Here is a 24,127-nt window from a genome sequence, read left to right on the forward strand (position 1 = left end):
TAACGGGAGGTGACACACACACTCTTTGTGTTGTTTGTTTGGGAGAGGAGCATGCCCAGTCAGCACTCGAAGGTGGTGACTGTGAGCATTGCTGTGCGCTTCCATTGCGTACGCTCCGATCCCGTTTGGCTCGGTTCAATCCCGACCACGTTCCCCAGGGCTCGGGTCCCGCCGCGGCTGAGGCTCGGCGGCGATCTCAGACCTGGGGTTCGCAAATGGATCTGTCAGTGGATGTTGAGACGGGCTCTGCCTTATCTCAGCATCAATCTGACAGATCCAGTGCCTCTCATCAGGGTGCGGAAGCACGCGCTGCGGTTTCTTCCCCCCTGATAGAGGCACCAATACTGCAATTGTCCAGCTCTGAGGAGTTGGATGTTGTGAGTGTTGAAGCTGAGTCTGAGGATTCGCCACCTCAGTCTCATGCGTTTGAGGAACTGCTCGATGTGATTACTAGAGCAGTTGACAGACTTTCTATTGAGTGGCCAGAGGATAGGCAGGACGTTCGCTCGAAAAGTAAGCTCGACGAACGCTTCCTGCCATCTCGTGCTCAGCCTCAGCGAAGAAGCCTGCCGTTTTTCCCCGATCTCCACACCGAGGTGTCGAGATCGTGGGGAAAACCGGTTTCATACAGAGTTTATGCACCACAAACATCTCATTATTCATCTATTCAGAAATATAAAGATTATGGTTATGGGGAGATGCCGAAGGTGGAGGAGACGCTTGCGAGCTATCTCTCTCCAGCAACGGCATCTTCCCTGAAAGCTCCTTCACTTCCCTCTAAACCAGTAAAATATACTTCATCCCTGGTTCATAAATCTTATGCAGCCGCTGGTCAAGCAGCAGTGTGTCTGCATACGATGTCCATTATGCAAGCATATCAAGCAGAATTATTGGGGGATTTAGAGGAGGGCGGGGGAATTGGTCCCGATACAGTGGCTGAACTACGCAGAGCCACAGATTTGTCTCTCAGGGCCACCAAGGAGACCGCTAAATCAATCGGGCGGTCTATGGCAGCCCTGGTGGCCACTGAGAGGCATCTGTGGCTCAACCTGAGTGATATAAAAGAGAAAGAAAAACATGTTCTTTTAGATGCTCCGGTTTCCACTGTGGGTTTATTTGGCGATGCAGTAAACAGTGCAGTAGCTAAATCTCAAGAAGCTGCTAAACAGGCAGCTGCATTGCAGAAACTCCTCCCCCGCCGTTCTTTCTATGAGGCTGCTGAGCGGGAGCAGCCTCACTCCTCTAAAAAGAGCGCTGAGCACCGTGCCACTCAAAAACAGAGCGTTTCCTCCCGTGCTCCCCCACAAAAACCTCGGGGACACGGAGGGCGCGCTCAAACCTCAACCAGCAGTTCAAACAGCAGTCTTCGAGGGGTAGAACGGATCTGCGGACCGTTATTACCGCCAAGAAGGCTGCTGGGAAAAAGTCCTGACGTCCGAGGACCCAGGACAAATGAGGGTAGCCCCCCCCGAAGTAGAGCGGTTAACACCTCATTTTACGGTGCCCGTCTCTCTTCGGTGCCCTCAGGGGACCGTTCTGCCAACCCTGCCACCTCTGGTGTTACAGGGCGCAGCGGTCTCCGGCGAGCACATATCTCAAGGTCCACCCGGAAACGTAGTGGCCTCGGGATGCCCGCCCCCTCCGAGGAGGGTGCTAGAGCAGTCTGTTCGGTCGTTCCCTGCCGGTGCGCCGTTACAGGGCGTCGAACCGACTACTCAACAGCAACAAAATCCAGAAACCAGTCTCGAGAGGCTGGTACCTCTAGTAGAATCTTTGACAGCGTGGAAGCTACTGTCAAATGTTTCTCGTTGGGTCCTGCAGACCGTGGAAAAAGGGTATCAGATACAATTCAAGAAACGCCCACCTCGGTTTATGGGGGTCCTGCCCACAGTGGTGGGCCCCGAGCAGGTTCTGGTTATGGAACAGGAAGTGAACACTCTGTTAGAGAAAGGGGCCATAGAATATGTACCCCCCTCCAACAGGGAAACCGGGTTTTACAGCCGGTACTTCATAGTTCCAAAGAAGGACGGGGGATTGCGTCCCATTTTAGATCTTCGAGTTCTGAACGAGTCAGTCATGCAGCTCAAGTTCAAAATGTTAACATTGAGGCAGATCGTGCCACAGATCAGGTCCGAGGACTGGTTTGTCACGATAGACCTCAAGGACGCATATTTCCACATATCCATCCGTCCGTGTCATTGGAAGTTCCTGAGGTTTGCTTTCGGGGGCAAAGCATACCAATATCGAGTTCTTCCATTCGGCCTAGCTTTATCACCCCGCACTTTCACCAAATGCATGGATGCAGCTCTGGCGCCACTGCGCCTCCAGGGTATTCGCATTATGAACTACATCGACGATTGGTTGATTTTAGCTCATTCGCATCAGATGGCGGTTCAACATCGAGATGTTGTTCTCGCCCACATGAAAGAGTTGGGGTTACGGCTGAACGCCAAGAAGAGTGTGCTTTCTCCATTACAGAGGACCACTTTTCTAGGCGTGGTTTGGGATTCTGTGTCGATGCAGGCGCGCCTGTCACCGCCACGGATAGATTCCATCCTTGCAGCTGTGAAAAGTGTAAAGCTAGGCCAGCTACTCACTGTCAAACAGTTCCAGAGACTGTTGGGTCTCATGGCAGCAGCTTCCAACGTGATACCTTTTGGACTGCTACACATGAGGCCCCTGCAGTGGTGGCTCAGGACCAGGGGGTTTTCCCCGAGGGGCAACCCATTTCGCACAATCAAGGTCACGCGGCGATGCCTACGTGCCTTGGTTATGTGGAAGAAGCCTTGGTTCCTGTCCCAGGGCCCAGTGTTGGGAGCTCCTTGTCGTCGCAAATTGCTAACGACGGATGCTTCCCTCACGGGCTGGGGAGCGATCCTGGAGGGTCGCTCGGCTCAAGGTCTGTGGGAAGACCATCATCGTTCCTGGCATATCAATCGCCTAGAGATGTTAGCTGTCTTCCGGGCTCTGAGGAGCTTTATCACAGATCTCAGGGGGCACCATGTGTTAGTACATACGGACAACACATCGGTAGTCGCCTATATCAACCACCAAGGGGGTTTGCGCTCGCGCCCGTTATCCAACTTGGCACGCCATATCCTCTTGTGGTCCCAGGGGAAGTTACTGTCACTCAGGGCAGCTTACATCCCCGGGGTACAGAATATAGGAGCAGACACTCTGTCGAGGCAGGGGCCGAGGCCCGGGGAATGGAGGCTCCACCCCGAGGTGGTGGAGCTGATATGGAGGGAGTTTGGCCAAGCACAAGTGGATCTGTTTGCGTCTCGAGAGACGTCTCACTGTCCACTTTGGTTCTCCCTCACGCATCCAGCTCCTCTCGGACTGGATGCTATGGTACAGACGTGGCCGAGGCTACGTCTGTACGCCTTTCCCCCAGTTGCTCTGCTCCCGGGAGTTCTGGAAAGAGTTCGCAGGGACCGGGTCCATCTACTTCTTATAGCCCCGCGCTGGCCGGGCAGAGTATGGTTTCCCGATCTTGTGTCCCTCCTCGACGGGCATCCTCTGGAGTTACCCGTCAGGAGGGACCTTCTGTCCCAGGCAGAGGGCTCGATATTTCACCCTCGGCCAGAACTGTGGAACCTGTGGGCTTGGCCTCTGAGGGGGCCCAGCTCATAGAGTCAGGTCTCTCAACCGAGGTTGTTGAGACCATTCTACAATCCAGAGCTCCCTCCACGAGGAAACTTTATGCCCTGAAGTGGAGAGTATTCACTTCCTGGTGTAGTGACCGTCGGTTGGACCCAGTCCACTGCCCAATTGGTACAGTGCTGGAGTTCCTGCAGGACCGGTTCACTGCAGGTCTGACCCCGTCCACTTTAAAGGTTTATGTGGCGGCCATAGGTGCTTACCACATTCCTTTGGGTGGAATGTCTGTGGGGAAAGACCCTCTGGTATCTCGTTTCCTTCGTGGCACTTGGAGGCTGAGGCCTGCAGTTCGCTCTAGGGTGCCACCTTGGGATTTGTCCTTTGTGCTACAAGGCTTATCCCAGGCCCCCTTTGAGCCCATTGAGGAGGTTCCTGAGAAGTTTCTTACTCTGAAAGCTCTTTTCCTTCTGGCTATTTCTTCTCTTAAGAGAATAGGGGATCTTCAAGCATTGTCGGTGGCTCCGTCATGCTTAGAGTTTGCTCCGGGTATGGTTAAAGCGTTCCTTCATCCGAGACCGGGTTATGTCCCCAAGGTCCCCACTAATGTGGCTAGACCTATTGTTCTGCAGGCTTTCTGTCCTCCTCCCTTTCAAAATGCTGACCAGGAGGCTAATAATTTGCTTTGCCCTGTGCGGGCGTTAGACGCTTACGTCCACAGAGCTGCCCTGTGGCGTAAAAGTGATCAATTATTTGTGTGCTTTGGGTCCCCTAACAAAGGGGGCCCGGTGTCTAAGCAAAGGATGAGCAAGTGGGTGGTCGAGGCTATCTCACTTGCTTATGAGGCGGCTGGGCAGCCTTCTCCTTTGGCTGTCCGGTCGCACTCGACGAGGAGTATGGCGGCCTCTAAGGCCCTTATTTCAGGAGTTTCTTTACAGGACGTCTGTGATGCGGCAGGCTGGTCCTCACCGCACACTTTCGTCAGGTTTTACTCTCTGGATCTAGACTCTGCTCCAGGGTCTCATGTTTTGTCTTCCTAGTGCTGCTCTACGGATTTCACACAGGACAGACATTTGTAGCTATGGAGGCGTTGGTATAGACGTTCCCACAGCGTAATTTTCTCGACGCAACGGGAGTTCCCTTGAAAGGGAACGCCTCGGTTACGACTGTAACCTCGGTTCCCTGAAGAGGGAACGAGCGTTGCGTCGCCCTGCCATATCTCCTTCATGCCTGTCAGCTCGACTTCAGACTTTTACGAAGCTTTCGTTTTCTGTTTTGGGCCGGCTTTTATAGTTTCCTGGTACGTGACGTCACCCGCCTCTGACGTTCCGCCACACCATTGGACTGATTTTACATGTGCTTCAAGACGTCATCACGCAAAGCGTTCCCACAGCGTCATTTTCTCGACGCAACGCTCGTTCCCTCTTCAGGGAACCGAGGTTACAGTCGTAACCGAGGCGTTTTGCATTATGATTACAATCAAACAATAATGTTTGGTTAGAAAAGGAACACAATGCAAGCATTTTTGTTAATCAGCATTTGATCATTAAAAAAATCTAACAAAATAAGGGATGGATAGTGATAATTCAAAACACTTTATACAGACATTTTGCAATTAATTGGTATTTTATTCAGTTTAATTCTATAAATGGTAATAAAACTTCAGAAGGGAACAGCAATTATGATCTAACAGCAAAAACAATAAAATAACAACAGCAAACAATCATTATCAAACTGTAGGTTAAAAAACAGGAATAAAAATTGTATTATAATAATAAATATTATTTTAACTATGTACATACAAACTGTAATTATTTTATGTATTGTTGCATATGCAGCAGATATCAGGAACACCTATTAGGCTAAAATAAGACCAAACAATTATTGTGTGTGTGTGTGTGTGTGTGTGTGTGTGTGTGTGTGTGTGTGTGTGTGTGTGTGTGTGTGTGTGTGTGTGTGTGTGCATTTGAGCGAGAGTCTCTTTTGTATTTTTCTTCATTTATTGATTTTATTTTGCATATTATCAAAATTTGCTGTTGCAGTCTAACTAGTTCATTTCTCTCTCTGTGTGTGTGTGTGTGTGTGTGTGTGTGTGTGTGTGTGTGTGTGTGTGTGTGTGTGTGTGTGTGTGTGTGTGTGTGTGTGTGTGTGTGTGTGTGTGTGTGTGTGTGTGTGTGTGTGTGTTTCATTGCTGTACACTTTTTTTCTGCACAGCGGCTGATTTGTAGTTTGTACCACCAAAAGTTTCTCATTCGTATTTCCCATTCATTTCCTGTCGGTCATTTTTGAAGGAACCAAGTGTGACACATTTTTTTTTACGACCCTTTACCATATCCGAATCATGTCTATGATTATTTTGTGTGTGTTCACAAAGCTAATACAACAAACAAGTGTCATCCCATTCAGATGAAGCAAAACAATTAAATTAAAAATGTGTTCGGTCATTTTTAAACCGAAGAGGATCAGAGAATGTCAACATTGAAAAGTGGAAGATTAATCAATTTATTAAAGAAATTGTAATTATTAGAAACCTTTTTGTCCCTGATATTATTATTTTTTTTCTATTTATTTTTCCTTTTTTATATTGTGCTCTGTTCTTTAGGACATTTATGATAGTTTTGTTTTGTCTTATTGTAATGATATTTACTGCAATACAAAACTTTACTTCAGCATTCCTCGATTCCTATGGAAGTCTGTGGGTGTTGTAACTCTGTCAGTTCAAAAACACTGTTGTTTTAATATAACATTTATACTTTGTGTATTTGTGTAATGTTTTGTCTTGTTTGTGATGTGGAGTAATTATATATATATATACTATATAGTACTGTGCAAAAGTCTTAGGCATGTTAATCATTTTTCTGTTTCTTCATGTAATCACAGACGGACTCGATGATGGTGAGATCAGATCATACCGGCTGTTGTCAGATTCCTTGTGCATACACAAATCTCACTGGATTATTACAATTAATGGCAAAAAGAATGTTTGGAAATCTAAACTGATATTTCCTACTGACACATTACAGCAAAATATATAAATAACTGACTTAAAACCATCTTTGGGGGGGGGGGGGGGGGGGGATATTAACATGCCTAAGACTTTTGCACAGTACTGTATACACTGGGGAGAACATTTATGTTTTAGGATTAGCATGTTTAATCAAGCATTGGCTCACCTGTGATGTTCACTGATTTAACTGAATATTTATTTATTGTGCATTTGGACTGAAGTAAGAATCACTTGTAATTTATTGTTTAACTGAGTGTCTATGAATCACACATAAAATACTGGTTTTGGTTTTCCTGGTCAAACTATAATTGTACAGAAAATGAGCTCTCAATGAAATGTATTCATTTGTCTCTCATTTGTGTTGTGTGGATGTGTAATTGTTTGGTTGGACTCCTTCTTCAGACCCGAAAACAAGCTAGAGTTTAACAAGCAAAGTTGGTGATCACTGAGTAAAAAAGTTAAAAACTATTAAATTACTAATAAAGAATATATTTACCAAGGACAAAATATGTGTTTATCAGAGAGTTCATCTTACCCCAGTTTCTCCAGTTTACAGTGAGGATCCTCCAGTACAGCAGAGAGCAGATGAACTGAATCTCCTAGTTTATTCCCAGACAGATCCAGATCTCTCAGGTGTGAGGGGTTTGATCTCAGAGCTGAAGCCAGAGCAGAACAACCTTCATCTGTGACTCCACAATCACTCAACCTGTAGAGAACAATGACACACTCTTCACTCTCTCAGTTCAGATCAGATCAGTTTAACACAAGGGTCCGCAGCCGTACTGCAGGGGGTCCGTCAATTAATGCTTGATCACAAATAATTTGTTAAATTAAAAAAATAGTAAAAAATATCACAAAGTCAAATTTAAATATAAGCACTCTCAAGCGAATGCAAGATCACCCTCAGTTGATTCTGTAATAATATCATACTGGCAAACTCTCAAGTGTGTTTTTGTGTTTGAGCTCTGGAGAACGTCAAATGTTTTTACAGCGGTGAGTAATGTAGCCAATCACAGTCATGTTTGTTGGTCTATTGAACGCAGCCAATCAGAGGTGTTTCATTTTGTCAGAATCCACTCACCGAGATATAAAGGCCCTGTCCTAAATGGCACACCTCACTTTCAGTCTTGTAGACTTACAATGGCTTCTGCGTGCCCATTAAGTCCATAGGGTGTCCCATTTAGTAGTTTTAGGTTTCAGAAGGGTACTCACGAGCGCCCCTCTGCGGTCGATATGTGCTCTAAATGCGCACTGAAGCGAGCTCCACAGCAGACTTGTTCACGACAGTCAAAGCGGCGTTACGTCAGGAAAGTGCGGACTCAGAGGAAGACCGCGAGTGTTTAGGGTGCCATTTGTGACAGGGCCAGACTCACAATTGCGTGACATAAATAGCAATTGCAAGAAAAAGTCCGAATTGCGAGTTTATACCTTGCAATTCTGAGGGGAAAAACAGTCAGAATTGTGAGATAAAAAGTCACTGTTTAACATGTTCAAACAAATAATGTAGCAAAATGATCATTCAAATGTTATTTTTCTTAATTGCATTTACACCCTCAGTTAAGACACTTGCGATTGCATTTTCATTAAATGTCCCGCAATGAATGAAGCAAAATTCAATGTGCAAATTGAAAATGCATTCCGCCGTCAATCACTGCGTGAAGTTGGCCCCGCCCCCTCCCTCCCTGTCAATCACTGTGTGAAGAGAGAGAGATTTATTTATCCTTTCGGAAATTTGTTCTACACCATATACAGCATCGGTTTCCAACAGGGGGGTCGCGGCCCACAAGGGGGCCTCACCGAGCTCTGTGGGGGGTCGCGTCATATTTTGAAAAGTTTTGAGCAATTTGCATTAAATAAAAGTCCTTAACTTTTTTTCTGTTCAAAATTTATATTATGAGCGAGTTCATCATGAATCCATTTTGCAGTGTTTTTGTCTTATCCTGAATCACTATGGTACACCTATAATAAGTGATTACATAGGGACTATTTTACCCTGGTTCGGATCGCTGCCGCTGCGGAGTAGCCCAGTACCTGCGTGACTCGTCATAGACGCACACAGAGAGAGAAGTAGTTCCGGCTACAATGTTCTTCCGAAAGACGCATTATTCTGTTAATAAACACAAGTTTATTATCACTCGCTATAGCGCCAAAAGCCTCAAAAATAAAGCCTCACATTGATAAAGCCTCACAAATAACATGCAAGTATTGAGGCCCCAGACAGAAGTCATTTAGTAATAGCCTATATTCATTCTTTTTTTACCTACACACAAGTGTGAATACTGATATTTTTGTTATTGCATTTAAAATAGGGCAAATTTATAGGCTACTCCTAGGCTTACATTTTTAAATTACAAAGGGCCTACTAATGTTTTTGTTATTGTATTTTCAATATTATAGGCTATTATTTGTGCATAAACATATCTGTTTATAGTAAACATACCGTTTGTTTGAAAACAACATATTTTGTCATCCTTGCTGCAAGCTTACAAGAGCGATAATATCATTAAATGTGAAGGGGGGCCCTAAAATATTTTCTTGGGTAAAAGGGGGTCTCAGACAAAAAAAGGTTGGGAACCCCTGCCATACAGTACGTCTGATACATTTATACATAAGACAACAAGACAGTTGACAAGACAGAATTCCAAACAAAATATACAACAACATTTCCCTCTCCCCAAACACCCCCACCCTACCACACCCACACCCACACCCACACACAACATCAGGACAGAAGACTCAAACCCCACTACACATAACTAGGATAATAAAGTGCAGTTGTGCATACTGTAACAGTCAAGCTGGAAAGAAAGTGCATGATGCTATTTAAAGTGCTGTCCTGCAGGTAAGTTCTTATTCATAAGTGTAATGTAGTTGGAATGAATGACTTACTGGCTCGATTAGTTTTGAAAGAGGGTAACCTAATCCTCCTCCCTGATGGCAACACCTCATATGCCTGGTGTAGGGGGTGTGACATATCTCTATTAATTGCTTGACCTTTCTTCAACACCCTTCTTTCACAGGTAATAGCCATACTGTCTAGTTTTTTCCCTGCAACCTTGCTAGCCAAGTTAACTATCTTGCTCAGTCTGTTTTTATTGGTCACTGACAAAGAGAAATACCAGGCAACACAACAAAAAAGTAGAATGCTCTCCACAAATGAGTGATAAAAAAGTAACATCATATCACTATCCACTCTAAATTGTCTTAGTCTCCGCATAAAATGCAGCCTCTGCAGCCCCTTTTTATAGTATAACTGTTCCATTGCAGCTTATTATCTATTATTGTCCCTAAGTACTTGTACTCGGCTACAATCGCAACATCCTCTTCATTTATAACCAAACACTGATGGGGCTGGCTCCCAATTCTGTAATCTATTATTATTTCCTTTGTTTTCTTTATATTTAGATGAAGATAGCTGGACCTACACCAATCTGCAAATTGATCCACCCAGGCCCTGTAGTTGGTCTCATCACTATTCTGTATTAACCCCACTATTGCTGTATCATCTGCAAATTTTATTGTAAGATGCTCAGGTGTATTACTTCTACACTCATTAGTGTAAAGAGTGAACAATACTGGTGAGATGACACTGCCCTGTGGGGATCCTGTATTGGTCATAATCGGGGAGGACACAGCCTCATTTACCCTAACACACTGTGTTCTCTCCGTCAGAAAGGACTCAACCCACCTTATAATGTTAGGATTTACCCCTAACTGCCCCAGCCTCTCCATCATAATGTGGGGCCTGATGGTGTTGAAGGCGGAGGAAAAATCTATAAAGAGAACCCGGACATATCGTTTGGGCTTATCCAGATGGCAATAGATATTATGGAGCATATACAGAAGGGCATCATCTGTGCTCCGCTTGTTTCTATAGGCAAACTGTAAAGGGTCGATATTACATTGCACATCATTTAGAATATGTCTCAGAACAATTCTCTCTAGGCTCTTCACCACGATTGATGTTAGGGCGACTGGACGATAATCATTTAAATCAGCTGGTCTTGCTACCTTAGGTACTGGTACTATGAGCGAGGACCTCCAGGCTTTAGGAATGTAATGTGTATCTAATGACTTTTGAAAAAGCTGGCAGAAAATGAGGCTAAGTTGTTCACTACACATTTGCAAAACCCTACCACTTATTTGATTTGCGCACAAAAAGTATTCTCGTCGCTTGATATATTGAGCCACTGTAGTCACGTGGACTATATTAACGATCTCTTTAATAACTTTTCTGGGCCAGCAAGTTTGGGCCACCTAGCAGCCTACGGAGAAGTTATCAGCTCTCAGATTTCATCAAAAATATCTTAATTTGTGTTCCGAAGATGAACGAAGGTCTTACACGGTTGGAACAACATGAGGGTGAGTAATTACTAACAGAATTTTCATTTTTGGGTGAACTAACCCTTTAAAGTCTCCGAGCACAAACTTCGGTGCATCAGGTGCCATGTTTTCTAGTTTAGCCATTGTGTCGTATATCCTATTTGCCGCGACCTTAGTATTAGCGCGGGGATGAATATATACCACAGTGACAAACACCTGACCAAATTCCCTAGGTAGATAGTAAGGTCTTACCGACAGCGACAATAGCTCAATATCCTCCGAGCAATGGGAGTCTCTTACTGTGTAGTTTTTACACCATCGCTCATTTATATAAACACACCCCCCCCCTCCCATTCTTTTGCCGGTTACCTGTGCATCACGGTCCAGTCTAATCGGGTCGCTAAACCCTGTGATCCTGAGTGTTGAGTTATCAGTCGTGTCTTTAAGCCATGTTTCCGTGAAGCACAACAGACAACTTTCCCGATACTCTGAGAGGTTCCTCACAGCGTTCCGTAGCTCCGTAAGTTGCTTCAAGGAGCGGTTGTTAGCCAGGATGACCGTAGGTAGAGGTGGCTTGCTCCCCCGTGCGCGAACTCTACGCCGTACGCCTCCTCGCCGGCCTCTTTTCCTCGGTGATGTGGATGTCCGTGTACACTCATCTGGCAGATCGACTGGAAAGTTTCCGCTATGCAGATCCCTTAGTTGCCAGAGTTGATCCCGGGTATAAATGTAAAATCCCATATGTTGTGGCGGCGGCCGATGCATAGCTTCCCCGACTCAGTGAAAGGACTGTTAACAGCAACAGGTGAATCGCCAGGACGATAGACAAAAACTGCGTAACAAAACGCATCTTGACTTTGTTGGCTCGCTTCTGACTTAACAACCAAACTTTCAAAGCGTGTAGTTCGAGGTTTATGTGATGAAAAACGCTTACATATAACCCATAAAACAAACAAACATTTCAGACGTGCTGTAGGCACTCGTCGCCACAGTGCAGCGCCGGAAGTGAAGTTGGCCCCGCCCCATCTAACCGTTCTAACCTGTGTAGTAGTAGTACTGATAAATAGTAATAAGTAATTATTGATGAATAATTATTTACATAAATGTGATGCTTAAGTTATCCTAGTTTCTCTCTACAAAATAGTACATTTTACAACATTTTAAATCACATGATTTTAAACCTAAATTTGATGGATTAATAGCATGTGGTCACCGCAAGTATTTTTTATTTTTTTATGCGTGTATACAGAACATTTTAAAATTAAGCCATTTTATTTTATTCAGGTCATATTTGCTGTTGAGTGGAAGCAAAAATTAGTCAAGTAATTGTCTCTGTAATGTTAATCCTAAAGCTACAATAAAATATGGTCTGTAAACAACTTAACATACCAGTACACATTCAAGGGAAAATGCAAAAATAATAACAGCATCAAGAAAAGAAATCTTGTCAGATGTCCAAAAAAAAGAAAGAAAAAAAATGCTTTAAGATATTTTGTCTGGTAAGAGTTCCTTCGTTAATGGCAAATTTTTCCACAGTGATCTGTACATAAGGTTCCTCTTAATTTGCTGTTAAGTGTCTGCAGGACAAGCAAAAAAAAATAAAAAAATCATCACTGATCAACTCTCTTGTAGTGCGCATGCATAGGCCTATATGACGTCACCAAACACACCACCGCGCATGCGCGTAACAGCGTCCAGTACGTGTTGGATCTGATCCAGCTACGTCATCGTGCTACAGGCTGCAGAGAGGACTTCTTGAGAGTAGTCGAGTGCAGGTTGGGAGGAGCTGCAAATGGACACGTGAAGTCGGACACTTTCTGGTTCCCGTAGTGACCGCTCACGTGGTGTTTGCAGGGGCGTAGCCATCATTTCAAAAGTGAGGGGGACAGAATGTCAAGTGTAATACCAGTTTTTTTCAGACTTTTGTTGACAGGTTTTTGCTTAATTGGCTTAATATGCTATTTATTTTTAAAGCAATAAAACAGAAAGAAAGAAAGATGTTCATTACTTTATATTGCACATGCAGGGTTTTTCCTGGCTCAAAACTAGGCGGGAGTGGTAAAATCCTGATCATGCATTTTAATAATAAGATAATGAAATTTGTATTTTTCATAGACCATCATATAGCCTGTGTTTGTGGGTGGAGCTCGGTACCCCTAGGGGGGTCGGGGGGCATGCCCCCCTGGAAGAAAATGTGTACATTTTAAAGATAAATGCATTAATCTGGTGCACTTTGAGTCACCCGAATCTGCTGTTAAAAATAAATAATCCACCCGCCAACCGCCCAAACCTATGATATTTGATCATCACATTACAATTATTCAAACTACAATTATTACATCACTGTTGGAAAACATTTTTATCAGAATAAGTTTTTTACCTTTATAAAGGGCATTTTTTCCTTAATTTTATTAAATGTAGCCTATGCTCCATCTTTCATTTCAAATTGAAACTTTGTTACCGTCAGTGTATTATTATCAACTATAGGCTATCAATCGCCACTTAACATTAAATTAAATCAGAATCATCCTTGCATTATCTGTGATTCCCTATTTATTATTAATATTATTTATTATCTATCTATCTATCTATCTATCTATCTATCTATCTATCTATCTATCTATCTATCTATCTATCTATCTATCTACTTATCTATCTACCTATCTATCTATCTATCTACCTATCTATCTATCTATCTATCTATCTGCCTGTCTGTCTTACTAAACTAAAACTTTCCAATTGAAAACCTTCAAACTTCAAGCTTTTAAAACTACTTCAAACTTTCTGGTTAGGCTTTTTCAAGAGAACTTAAATTTTGTCATCATGTACACATGTTACAACACTGCCTGATTCAAGCAGGCTGTTAATGCAAGGAAATACAAATTCAGCATTAGGCTAACAATCACCATGTTTATTCTAATTTGAAGGGCTTTGATAACATCTGTGAAAATAAAAGACATTACGAATAAAAAAAGATTGAAAATAAACGCACGTTTGTGCGGGTAGAAACTTGTTAATTATTCAACAAGAGAAATAGGCAGAGTTATTCATCATTGTGCAACACAATTCGGATACCACATGACAACTTACTTACAGCGCTTGATTTTTTCGTGAAAAAGGATCGAGTTAAGACTGAAGAGTTTGTTGTCGTTTTGAACTCACTGCAACCTCTATGAAAAAAAATGGATTGGGCGCGGGTGCGAGCATGGGCGTGTCGTGATGCACGAGTGACTGATTACCATGGAAACGTGAAAGTCACGTATGTAGATAGACTTGACTCTTTGGATTTTAAATCTCGATGTAGGCTATGCACACCCGCGAAAACCGGGTGTGGTGGACACACTTGCCCTATGAAAAAGTGCGGGGGACGAATTTACATTTTATAAAAAGTGGGGGGGACGCGTCCCCCGCGTAATCTACGCCCATGGGTGTTTGCATACTTTACCACAGCTGAAGTGAAATAAATTCAATATTTGCCAAATAATACACAGATGTTTCAGAGACATTTTCATTCAATACTTTATGTACTGCTTCATACAGCGTCTGTTTGAACAAGAATAAAGTTCAACATAAGCTACTATCAATGAAGTGGAGTCTAAGTTTTTTAATCAGTTTTAATTTGATAAACATGACACAATATAACATCGCAACTACATGAAAAGAGTGTTTACTGTTATAAAAAACTGATTTGTGAGCTTTAGAGGAACTAAAGGTTTTCGAATAAACACGAAACACACGTGATCGTTGTCATGCGGTGAATCCGGCCAATCGTGGAACAGCTGTGTCGTCATCAGAGCTCGTGCAGCCGCTCTTGAGAAGCTGCGCTGGCTGAGTTCTCCGGCTACTCTCGAATCGCTCTCGCGGTACTTTGATGGCATACGTCACAGTCATGGCGTCGGCACTTTATCAAGTCGGACAAAATTTCTAACCGGCATGCACTGCTTCAAGTCAGCCGCCGATTGGTCTGCGCAGACCTGCATGAAGTCGAACAAGCCTTGTGTGAAGTTGGCCCCGCCCCCTCCCCCCCTGTCAATCACTGTGTGAAGTTGGCCCCGCCCCCTCCCCCCCTGTCAATCACTGCGTGAAGTTGGCCCCGCCCCCTCCCACCCTGTCAATCACTGCGTGAAGTTGGCCCCGCCCCCTCCCACCCTGTCAATCACTGTGTGAAGTTGGCCCCCCCGGTGACGTCATCATCTATAAGTCCTCCTGGGAAGTCGTGTTTACGGCAGTGCGTTCAAGTCACTTTCGTCAGAATAAGATGGCGGTGTACTTTCTCTTAATTAATTACATATAAATACAGCAAGATTCTTAAACTAGTTCTAGAAAATGAAGAACAAAGAAATGTGCATCCGGTGTACTTTGTTTTTTTATATTTTTCATTAATTTATGAAGCCACTGCAAACTTAAAATATGTTAAAATATGTATTCAATTTACATATTAAAACTAGTGTATGAAATGGCAAATGTAAATAATATAATTGAATTTTAGTTTTAATTTTGCACCAAACGTTGCACAAATGTAATGGAAAACGTAAATTTAAATACAGAAATGCATTGCCATTTTACATATTACATTTCAAATTGAATATTGCTACCCATATGCTTCCATAGAACGCGAAACAATGATGATGATGCATAATAACGCCAGCGTTGTGGATACACTTACCCAAAACCCTCCATAACTTTTCCATTAATTTCACATTTTATTTGTATAGCGCTTTTCACAATACATATTGTTTCAAAGCAGTTTTACAGAAAATGCACATCTACATTACAATTTAGAGTGATCTGTTATCAGAGGTGACTGTGTGCAAGTTATGTATTTCAGAAATTTACATATACAAATCACACAGTTAACTAATAATGTATTAATTTTATTTACTTTATAACTGGCACTTATTTGGAAAAAAATTGTTGAATGGCAAATAAATAAATGACGGACTTTTATTATGTAAGCTTTATTTTACACCTCAACCGACAAGGGAATTTATAGTCATATTTATAGTGTTAATATTAATTTGCGAGTCCACAAACTCATTCTCTTAAATGGCTTGGGTCTGCAGAGCATTCACAGCGTACAGTATACGGACTGAATGCCCCTGACCTGAAGCTTTTATATCAAGACCATTTTCATGTTTATCATTTATTTCTATTATTTGCGTTGCCTTATAACTTCATGCTTACAGTTTAACACATATGTGTTTATTACCACAACAGTAAATAAGTGTCTTTAGAAATGTTATAATATATATTATAATGAAAAAGACTAATAAAATTGTCTCTTCATATTAAATGGATAACAATATATGTCTGGACACTTGAAAAATTTGTAATAATGGGGCCTATAAAACTTAAACATTTAATGATTTATAAGCATTTCACATATTTCTACACTAATTATACAAAACTATTCTGCCAGTGCACCATACTGTACAAATGAACTAGATCAATGTTCATTCTTGTCTGAAACTTTGGAGGAGACAAATATGAAACCACCAGTATGAAGGGCCGTATAGGAAACAATTATTGAAAAGCCTCAACACTAGTGAAACAAAAAACATTGATCAACCTTGGTGAAATTCATTCATACGCATTACTGAAATTAGAAGAGATTTCGGGAGTTGATGATGGCTAATTTCCCTTGAAAAGGAAGTTGTGTGTCCGCACTTCTGTTTAATTTGGCGCGTCTCACAAACTCTTTTAAGCAATGTCTGTTAGTTGTAACGAGTTGTATGGGAAGCCAAACACACCAATAGTGGGACGAAACGGAGCGGTGTTACAGAGCTCGTGCCGTGCTGACATCATCGGTGCGGCTCAATGGACCGAGCTGTGTGACCGACTCGACATCGCAGGGAGGACGTGTTTGCTAGCGAAACCGAATGGACAGAGCAAACTAATCTCACCAGTGCGGCGCTGACCATGTTACTTTATTCATTACTGCTCCGCAGAAGTTCAGGTGTTTTCCCTGCATATAAGATAATGAAGATCAGCATGAAGTTATTACATTTCTTTTGCTTATTATCTTTCATATTAGTACATTAGTAGTGTTTGAAAAGCTACTTTGAATTTATTTATTTTTGTAGCCACGGAAAGAGCCGTTCAAAGCAGAAACTTCAACGATTAAGGACTGTGCAGTGCCGGGGGAACTATAGGATCAGATTATTGTTATTAAATTATTAAAGAAATAAATTACAATTATTGAACATAATGAATATAATGAAATACTCACTAAATTGAAAGGATATATTTTAAAAAGAATGTAAAAATGAACACTAATACCAGATCATGAGATTAGACATTTGTGTACACCTGTGATTTCTGTGCTGAGATTTAGTGTTTACAGAACATTTTACAAGCTAATTTTAGTCCTAAAATTCTTACTGAGGACAAAGACATGTGTGACAATCAGAGAGACAATCTTACCTCAGTGTCTCCAGTTTACAGTGAGGATCCTCCAGTACAGCAGAGAGCAGATGAACTGAATCTCCTAGTTTATTCCCCCACAGATCCAGATCTCTCAGGTGTGAGGGGTTTGATCTCAGAGCTGAAGCCAGAGCAGAACAACCTTCATCTGTGACTCCACAATCCCTCAACCTGTAGAGAACAATGACACACTCTGAGTCTTCACTCTCTCAGTTCAGATCAACACGTACAAGCCACAATTCTACACAGACTATTAAATATGTCTAAATTTCAATTGGAGATTTATCAGTCATAAAAAAAAGAATAAAGAAATTCAAAAAGCTCTCAACACATGTTCTTCATAAACCCAACCGTTCTAAATGAGCTCAAACACAACTACACCTCTTCTCTGTGACAGACTCATCGTGAAGATGAAAGCACACAAGAGTATGGTAGGTTAACTACTGACTATAAGTAACTTTGTAACTACATGCCAACTTATTCTAACCCTAACCCTACTAGTCTACTAATAAATCTATTAACACTCCAATGGGAGTTAGTAGACATGTGCAACTGTACTGATAGTCAACAGAATGTGTTCAAGGGACCATTAAAATAAAGTGAAATCAATATGGTCTAACCTAAATTGATAATTATGACAACACTGTTGCTGACAGTGAACATACCATGAGGTTTTACTGGATATGCAGTGATTGTTTCTGTCTTCCTAATGCTACCTTCTGCCTCTCTGTTTTGCTCTTGCACACAATCTACTTCATGCCTTCTGTCCTCTGATTGATAGTTTATACTTTTTTTTTATCAAATAAAGTATTTTTTGCTGAGAAATGATTTATTAATGATTCATGATTTTTATAAATTAATGTAAGAAACATTTACTGGACTGAAGAAACTGAGTTTATTGATTATTCACCATTTGTTAATGTTAAAAATTTAATTCTTTTGACATTTTTTCATGTTAATATAAATGTCAAATATGACACAACAGGCTTTTGGGGAACATTTTCCATCTCTTAATTATTATTGATTTGCATTGAATTGCATATATGTGTCAGGCAGTGTTGGGAAAGTTCACTTTCTACATGAACTAGTTCAAAGTTCAGTTAACAATTTTTTAAATGAACTAGTTCAGTTCATAGTTCAAACTTCAAAATTTTGAACTAAAGTTCACAGTTCCAAAAAATGAACTAGTTCAGTTCTTTTTTTCCATATGTTGTGCGAGCTATTATTTTTCAAAATTATTGCCACAGCCCATATAAAACCACAGACAGCAATTATGTTATCAGTTTTAACACTGAAACTATGCGTCAGATTTCATCTTCATATCCAATTTTAAAATCCTTATCCAACCAGGTTTTACATAGCATTGAGGGTAGGGTTGCCAACTAAACAAATGCGGGACAATCGTGCATGGTTCTTTACAGGAAAATGAGGGACACTCAAAAATATTTGTAGGCTATAGGCTAGGCCAACATAACACAGTAGGCCTATATGTCATTTCAGGTTCGTATGCGTTTAAAAGGTTTTCAGACAACACATTTGTTTTGATTAAAGTCATATTACACACAAACCATAGTTCAAAATAATAGCATTTATCTGAAATAGAAAGCTTTTGTAATTATACACTACTTTTAAAGAAATTAATAGCCTACTTTTATTTAGCAAGTACATTTATAATGCTACGTTTTTTTATTTCGGATAAATTTACTTACATTTACATTTAGTCATTTAGCAGACGCCCTTATCCAAAGCGACTTACAAATTAGGACAAAAATTCAGCGAGTCATCATAAAGAGGCAAAAACAACAACAACGCAAGAAGTGCTCAAAATACGAAGTTCAGGTATTATTCAGAGTAGCATAAGCCTGATAAGTGATGTTTCAAAGGGAAAGGATTTTTTTTTTTTTTTTTATAAGGTTAAGTGCTCACGGAAGAGATGGGTTTTCAGCTGTCTTTTGAATGTTGTCAGGGATTCTGCATTCCGGATGAGGGTGGGGAGAGCGTTCCACCAGCATGGAACTGTGAATGAGAATGTTCTGGAAAGTGATTTTGTGGCTTTCTGTGATGGAACCACGAGACGTCGCTCGTTGACCGATCGTAGGTGTCTGGTAGGGATGTAGACTCGTAGGAGTGAGTGAAAGTAGGAGGGAGCTGAGCCTGTGATAGTTCTGTAAGCAAGCGTCAGTGCCTTGAACTTGATGCGAGCAGCGAGAGGTAGCCAGTGCAGAGAGGTGAACAGAGGAGTGACGTGGGCCCTCTTGGGCTCGTTGAAGGCTACTTGGGCTACTTTGAACCTTTTATTTATCAAAGAATCCAGATTTTTTTTTCTTTCTTTTTTTTTACATTAATAATAATTAATGTATAAATGTTTCTTGGTCAGCAAATCACATCAGTATATTATTGCCTCAGGATGATTTGATGCTTTCTTGCGTGGCTGGATGTATGTTGGACTCACAATAATCACGTTGTTTGAATTCGTTAAAACTGATTTGCCGAAATCAAAACCCAGTCGGACAGTGAAAGGGATTTGCCGTTAGCGCGAGTCCGGATCGAAGCGACCAGACAGCGGAGGATTCTGTGCGCAAATCAAACAATGATTTGTCCCAAAATAATAATTAATTCTCAATTTAGAGTTTGTTATTCGTATGGTCTGATCTCTGGGTCTGATGCGCGTGAGTGTGGACTGTGATTGGATGATGACCGGTGTCGTGATCAAGTGTTGCTGTTGTATCAGATTCAGTCATACATCAGTGGTTAGATCAGCGTCAATAAACGGGACAACGGAGGTTCCGAACGGGACAAATACATTTCTATAGAAATCTTGCACCCTTTTGAACGAAGTTAAACTGAGAGAGCGTGCCGTTCACAGACACCAGAATGAACGAGTTCACAGTAACGTTCATCAGGCAGTAACAGAGTACGTTCAGTTCACGTTCGCCCAAAATATGAACGAGTTCATGAACTATCTATCGTTCAATGAACGCGTTCAGGCACAACACCGGTGTCAAGGTTTTAGACTTATGTTTGGCCACATAGATTATATATGTTCATTGTGTCTCTTGTTGGTTTTCAGTCTCTGTCATTATGTCTCCTGTGCCTTGTTCCCTGTTTGTGTATTTAAGTCACCCTTCTCCTGAGTACTTTGCTCAGTGTTTCCAGTGCTATGACCAAGTCTAGGTCATTCTCTTGCTGTGCCTCTTTTGGAGTTATCTAAATCTAATTTGTGTACCTGGTATGGTTCCTTTGTTTTGTTTAATTTACTTTTGCTCTTTGAAATTTTGGAGTACTCACAGATCTTTTTGTGAACTTTTTTTCAAATTCCTTCTGGATTTACTTTGTGGACTTTTTGGATTTACTTTTTGGAACTGTTGTCAATCTATTTGTGGAAGTTTTTTGGAGTTTACTTTTTGGATTTATCCTAGGAAAGTTTGGACGTTCCTTTTCATCAAATACAAGATTTGAAGATATTTCCCAGAACTGTCATCTGGTTTTCTGCATTTGGGTTCACCTTTTGACTGTGTTCAAGTTTTCACACTAGTCCTAACCCTGTGTTTCTGACAGTATGAGCCATAAAAGCGATGTATAAATATGATACTCATCAAAAAAACACACATGCATGCATATACAAGTTAGCATCTGTTTTTTGTTGAGTATCACATTACACACACACACGGCTTTTATGGATCATATATGCAATTTTTTACATAAAAAAAATGGTTTATTAATAATCAATAAACCCCAGTTGCTTCAGTCTAATAAATGTTTCTTACATTTACATTTATAAAAATAAAAACTTTCTGAGCAAAAGGACTTCTACTTGTTTTTGTTTTTTAAGTATAAACTATCAATCAGAGGACAGAAGGCATGAAGAAGACTGTGTACACGATGTTTCTCAGCAAAGTTTTGGTCATATTGATCATTCATAGGCCCTAGAAATTTGCATATTAAATATGATACAGTAGGCTAATATATTCATAAACAGGCATTGTTCGACCGAATTTTACAAAGAATGTTTAAAGTTATGAGAGAATACATGTTTTAAAATTGTTATTAAAATGTTGTAACACGCATTGCCAAACAAACATTATTTTTTCCAATTAATTTATACTCCCAAAGGGGAAACGTATCCTGGGAGATACAAACATTTACAGGCAGATTATGGAAAATGTAAAAATTAAATCCATAAAATTTCAACATAAATATAATAAGCTAACACTTAACAACAACTATTTAACACATGTATCACTGAAGGCGGTTTAGTTTGAGATCTTTCACTTTTGAAAAAGTATTAAATCTCCTGATAAAAACACAGGCGAAGAAGAAGCAGAAACATGCAATATCATATGTGACCCATGCTGGCAAAATGAGTCAGAATGCGTACAGGATAATTCTGAGCTACAGGCAAAATGGTCGAATTTGAGGTGTTCACAAAAATGAGTTCATTAAGCCCTCATCTAGTGATCCCAAGGGTCAAAATACCAATTAAACATTTAAAAGTATCTTTATTTGTATGTTTTCCTTTGTCCATGAAAAATTCAGTTTTCTCTGCTCGCTTCTCGACGACTGTGCTTTCCCTCAGCACAAGTTTGGTATTGTTTTAAACCGTAGCAATCCAACTTTGTGAATATTAATAGCGAATTCTCGATGGCATGAGTCTGAACCAATGAAATGTGATTTTCAAACTCATACTGATTTAAACAAAATGATTTTACTCACATTGACTGACACATCCGAAGCGTGCCTCAAAGACGCCTCAGACAGCGCGTGATCCCGATATACTCTTATACCTACACAGAATTACAGTGTTTCAAAATATCTGTCTTGGCGAGTATTCAAGCAAACATAATCTGCTATGTCTTAAAGGTATAGCGGAGGATGTTTTACTTCCTGGTGGGTAACCTATACTATTGGTCCTCCTAATTGTCAATCATTCTGGTGAATCAATCAAACTTTTCAAAAAGTGGAGAGGGCGGGTCTTATCTAAAATTTGGAAAGATCCTCCGCTATACCTTTAAGTGAACATTTGGTTAACTGTTGGGGAAAAACAGCTGATGTGTAACATTATATTAGACCTGTGCAGTACAGTAGGTCTGAATATATAGGCTGTCTTTTTCATTAATTTTAATCAAACAATTGTGGTACCATGGGGGAAAAAAGTTGAATATATATTGTTCCTATAAATATTTGGTTTTGACTCGGTGGTGTGTGCCAAATGTGGTGTTATTACCCGAGATTTTAAGGTATGGTTGGTAGATGATTTTGTTTTGGAACCTTCAGAAAACTTTAACTCGATTTTTCTCAAAATTGACTTTGACTATTAAAGTCAAACAGGTGTAGCTCAGTCATGAACAATTGCTCATTGCGACTCATTTTGCCAGAACGGGTCACGTATGTAAGCAGACGCAAATGTAAAATCAAAACTGCCTAATGTTACTTAATGAAATGTCGACACAGGACGAGGTATAGGACTGTGAAGCTTTGGGGGTGTTGCTGGACTTTATCTACTCCATCTGTGTTTTGATCATCGTTCTGAATCCGATCCAGACGTAGTCTAAATATCTAATATCTAAAAATTCTTAAATCAAGATACATAAGATATTTTTCAGTATACAAGACTTAACATTTTAAGTTATTTTGCTTCTCAAGTAAATTTATCTTCAATTAAGAATACAAAAAAGAAAAGAAAACAAAAATACTGAGAAAGAAATTTATTTTCTGCAGTGTAGCCCTAAAATTTACATCAGAGCATTTAGTCCAGGGTTCCTCAAATCCGGTTTTGAAGTGCCGCTGTCCTGCAGAGTTTATCTCCAACCCTAATTAAAGACGCCTGAACAAGCTAATCCATGTCTTCAGAGTTACAGGAAGGAGAGTTTTATCAGGGTTTGAGCTAAACTCAGTAAGGCAGCGGCCCTCCAGTGCCAGATTTGTGGAACCCTGATTTAGTCTTACAGAAGACAATAACATGTCTGACTATGATATACCGTAGATGATCTTACCCGAGTTTCTCCAGTTTACAGTCAGGATCCTTCAGTACAACAGAGAGAAGCTTCACACCCGGATTTCGCAGTTTTCTATTATTCAGATCCAGTTCTCTCAGTTGTGAGGGGTTTGATATCAGAGCTGAAGTCAGAGCAGCACAATCTTTCTCTGTGACTCCACAATCACTCAAACTGTAGAGAGATGAAAATCATACTTGGTAAACACTATGAACTGAAAACAAAAAGCAATAGAAAATTGAGAAAAAGTAGACAATTTGTAGATGGAGTAAAGAAAACACTGCACTTGGTCACCAATGGATGGCATTGTCTCAAAATTACTCAGGAACCTTGAGGTAATGGTGTCACAGATTACAATTGGAGAGAGTTAAGTGTGAATAAAAGACAAATGGGACATGGACTCAGGATAACAAACTCTCAGTGTGCAAAAGAACAAGATTCTGAACAGACACGACATATACAACATAAAATTAAACCAACTAACTCCTCGCTTTGCTCTAAATGTAAGACCGCATTCTTGGGCTAGAATTCTTGGCCTCCCTTGCAGGTGAATAACCAATAAACATGCTATATGAATATTAATTTTTTTGTCCGTTGTTGCCAGGAAAACTACTTTATAAATCATTTGTAACATTAAACTTGTTTGTTTTAAATGAATCCTCATGTTGAAGACATTGGGTGTCAGGTGCTTTAACACAAGTTTGAGTCAGCTTGTATTGTTTCCCAATCACATCTCCCCGTCATTATTCACATCAATAAAATAGATTTTAAAAAATCAGAAAAA

The 24,127-nt window shown here is 40.8% G+C and overlaps 1 protein-coding gene across 1 annotated transcript in view; it reads right to left on the reverse strand.

Moving 5' to 3' along the window:
* The window catches only part of LOC309510309 (NACHT, LRR and PYD domains-containing protein 12-like), a gene marked incomplete at its 3' end in the record, with an annotated part of 59,578 nt that overhangs the window by 24,119 nt on the left and 11,332 nt on the right, over positions 1–24,127 (reverse strand). The window contains exons 4-5 of the mRNA XM_082191297.1: positions 17,351–17,502; positions 7,140–7,310 (exon numbers count right to left, since the gene is read on the reverse strand). Coding sequence (XP_082047423.1) covers positions 7,140–7,310; positions 17,351–17,502 — 323 coding nt within the window. The remainder of the gene's footprint in view (positions 1–7,139; positions 7,311–17,350; positions 17,503–24,127) is intronic.

Source organism: Leuciscus leuciscus (genome assembly GCF_965113295.1).
Source record: "Leuciscus leuciscus genome assembly, contig: SUPER_11_unloc_9, whole genome shotgun sequence".
Classification (NCBI taxonomy): Eukaryota; Metazoa; Chordata; class Actinopteri; order Cypriniformes; family Leuciscidae; genus Leuciscus; species Leuciscus leuciscus.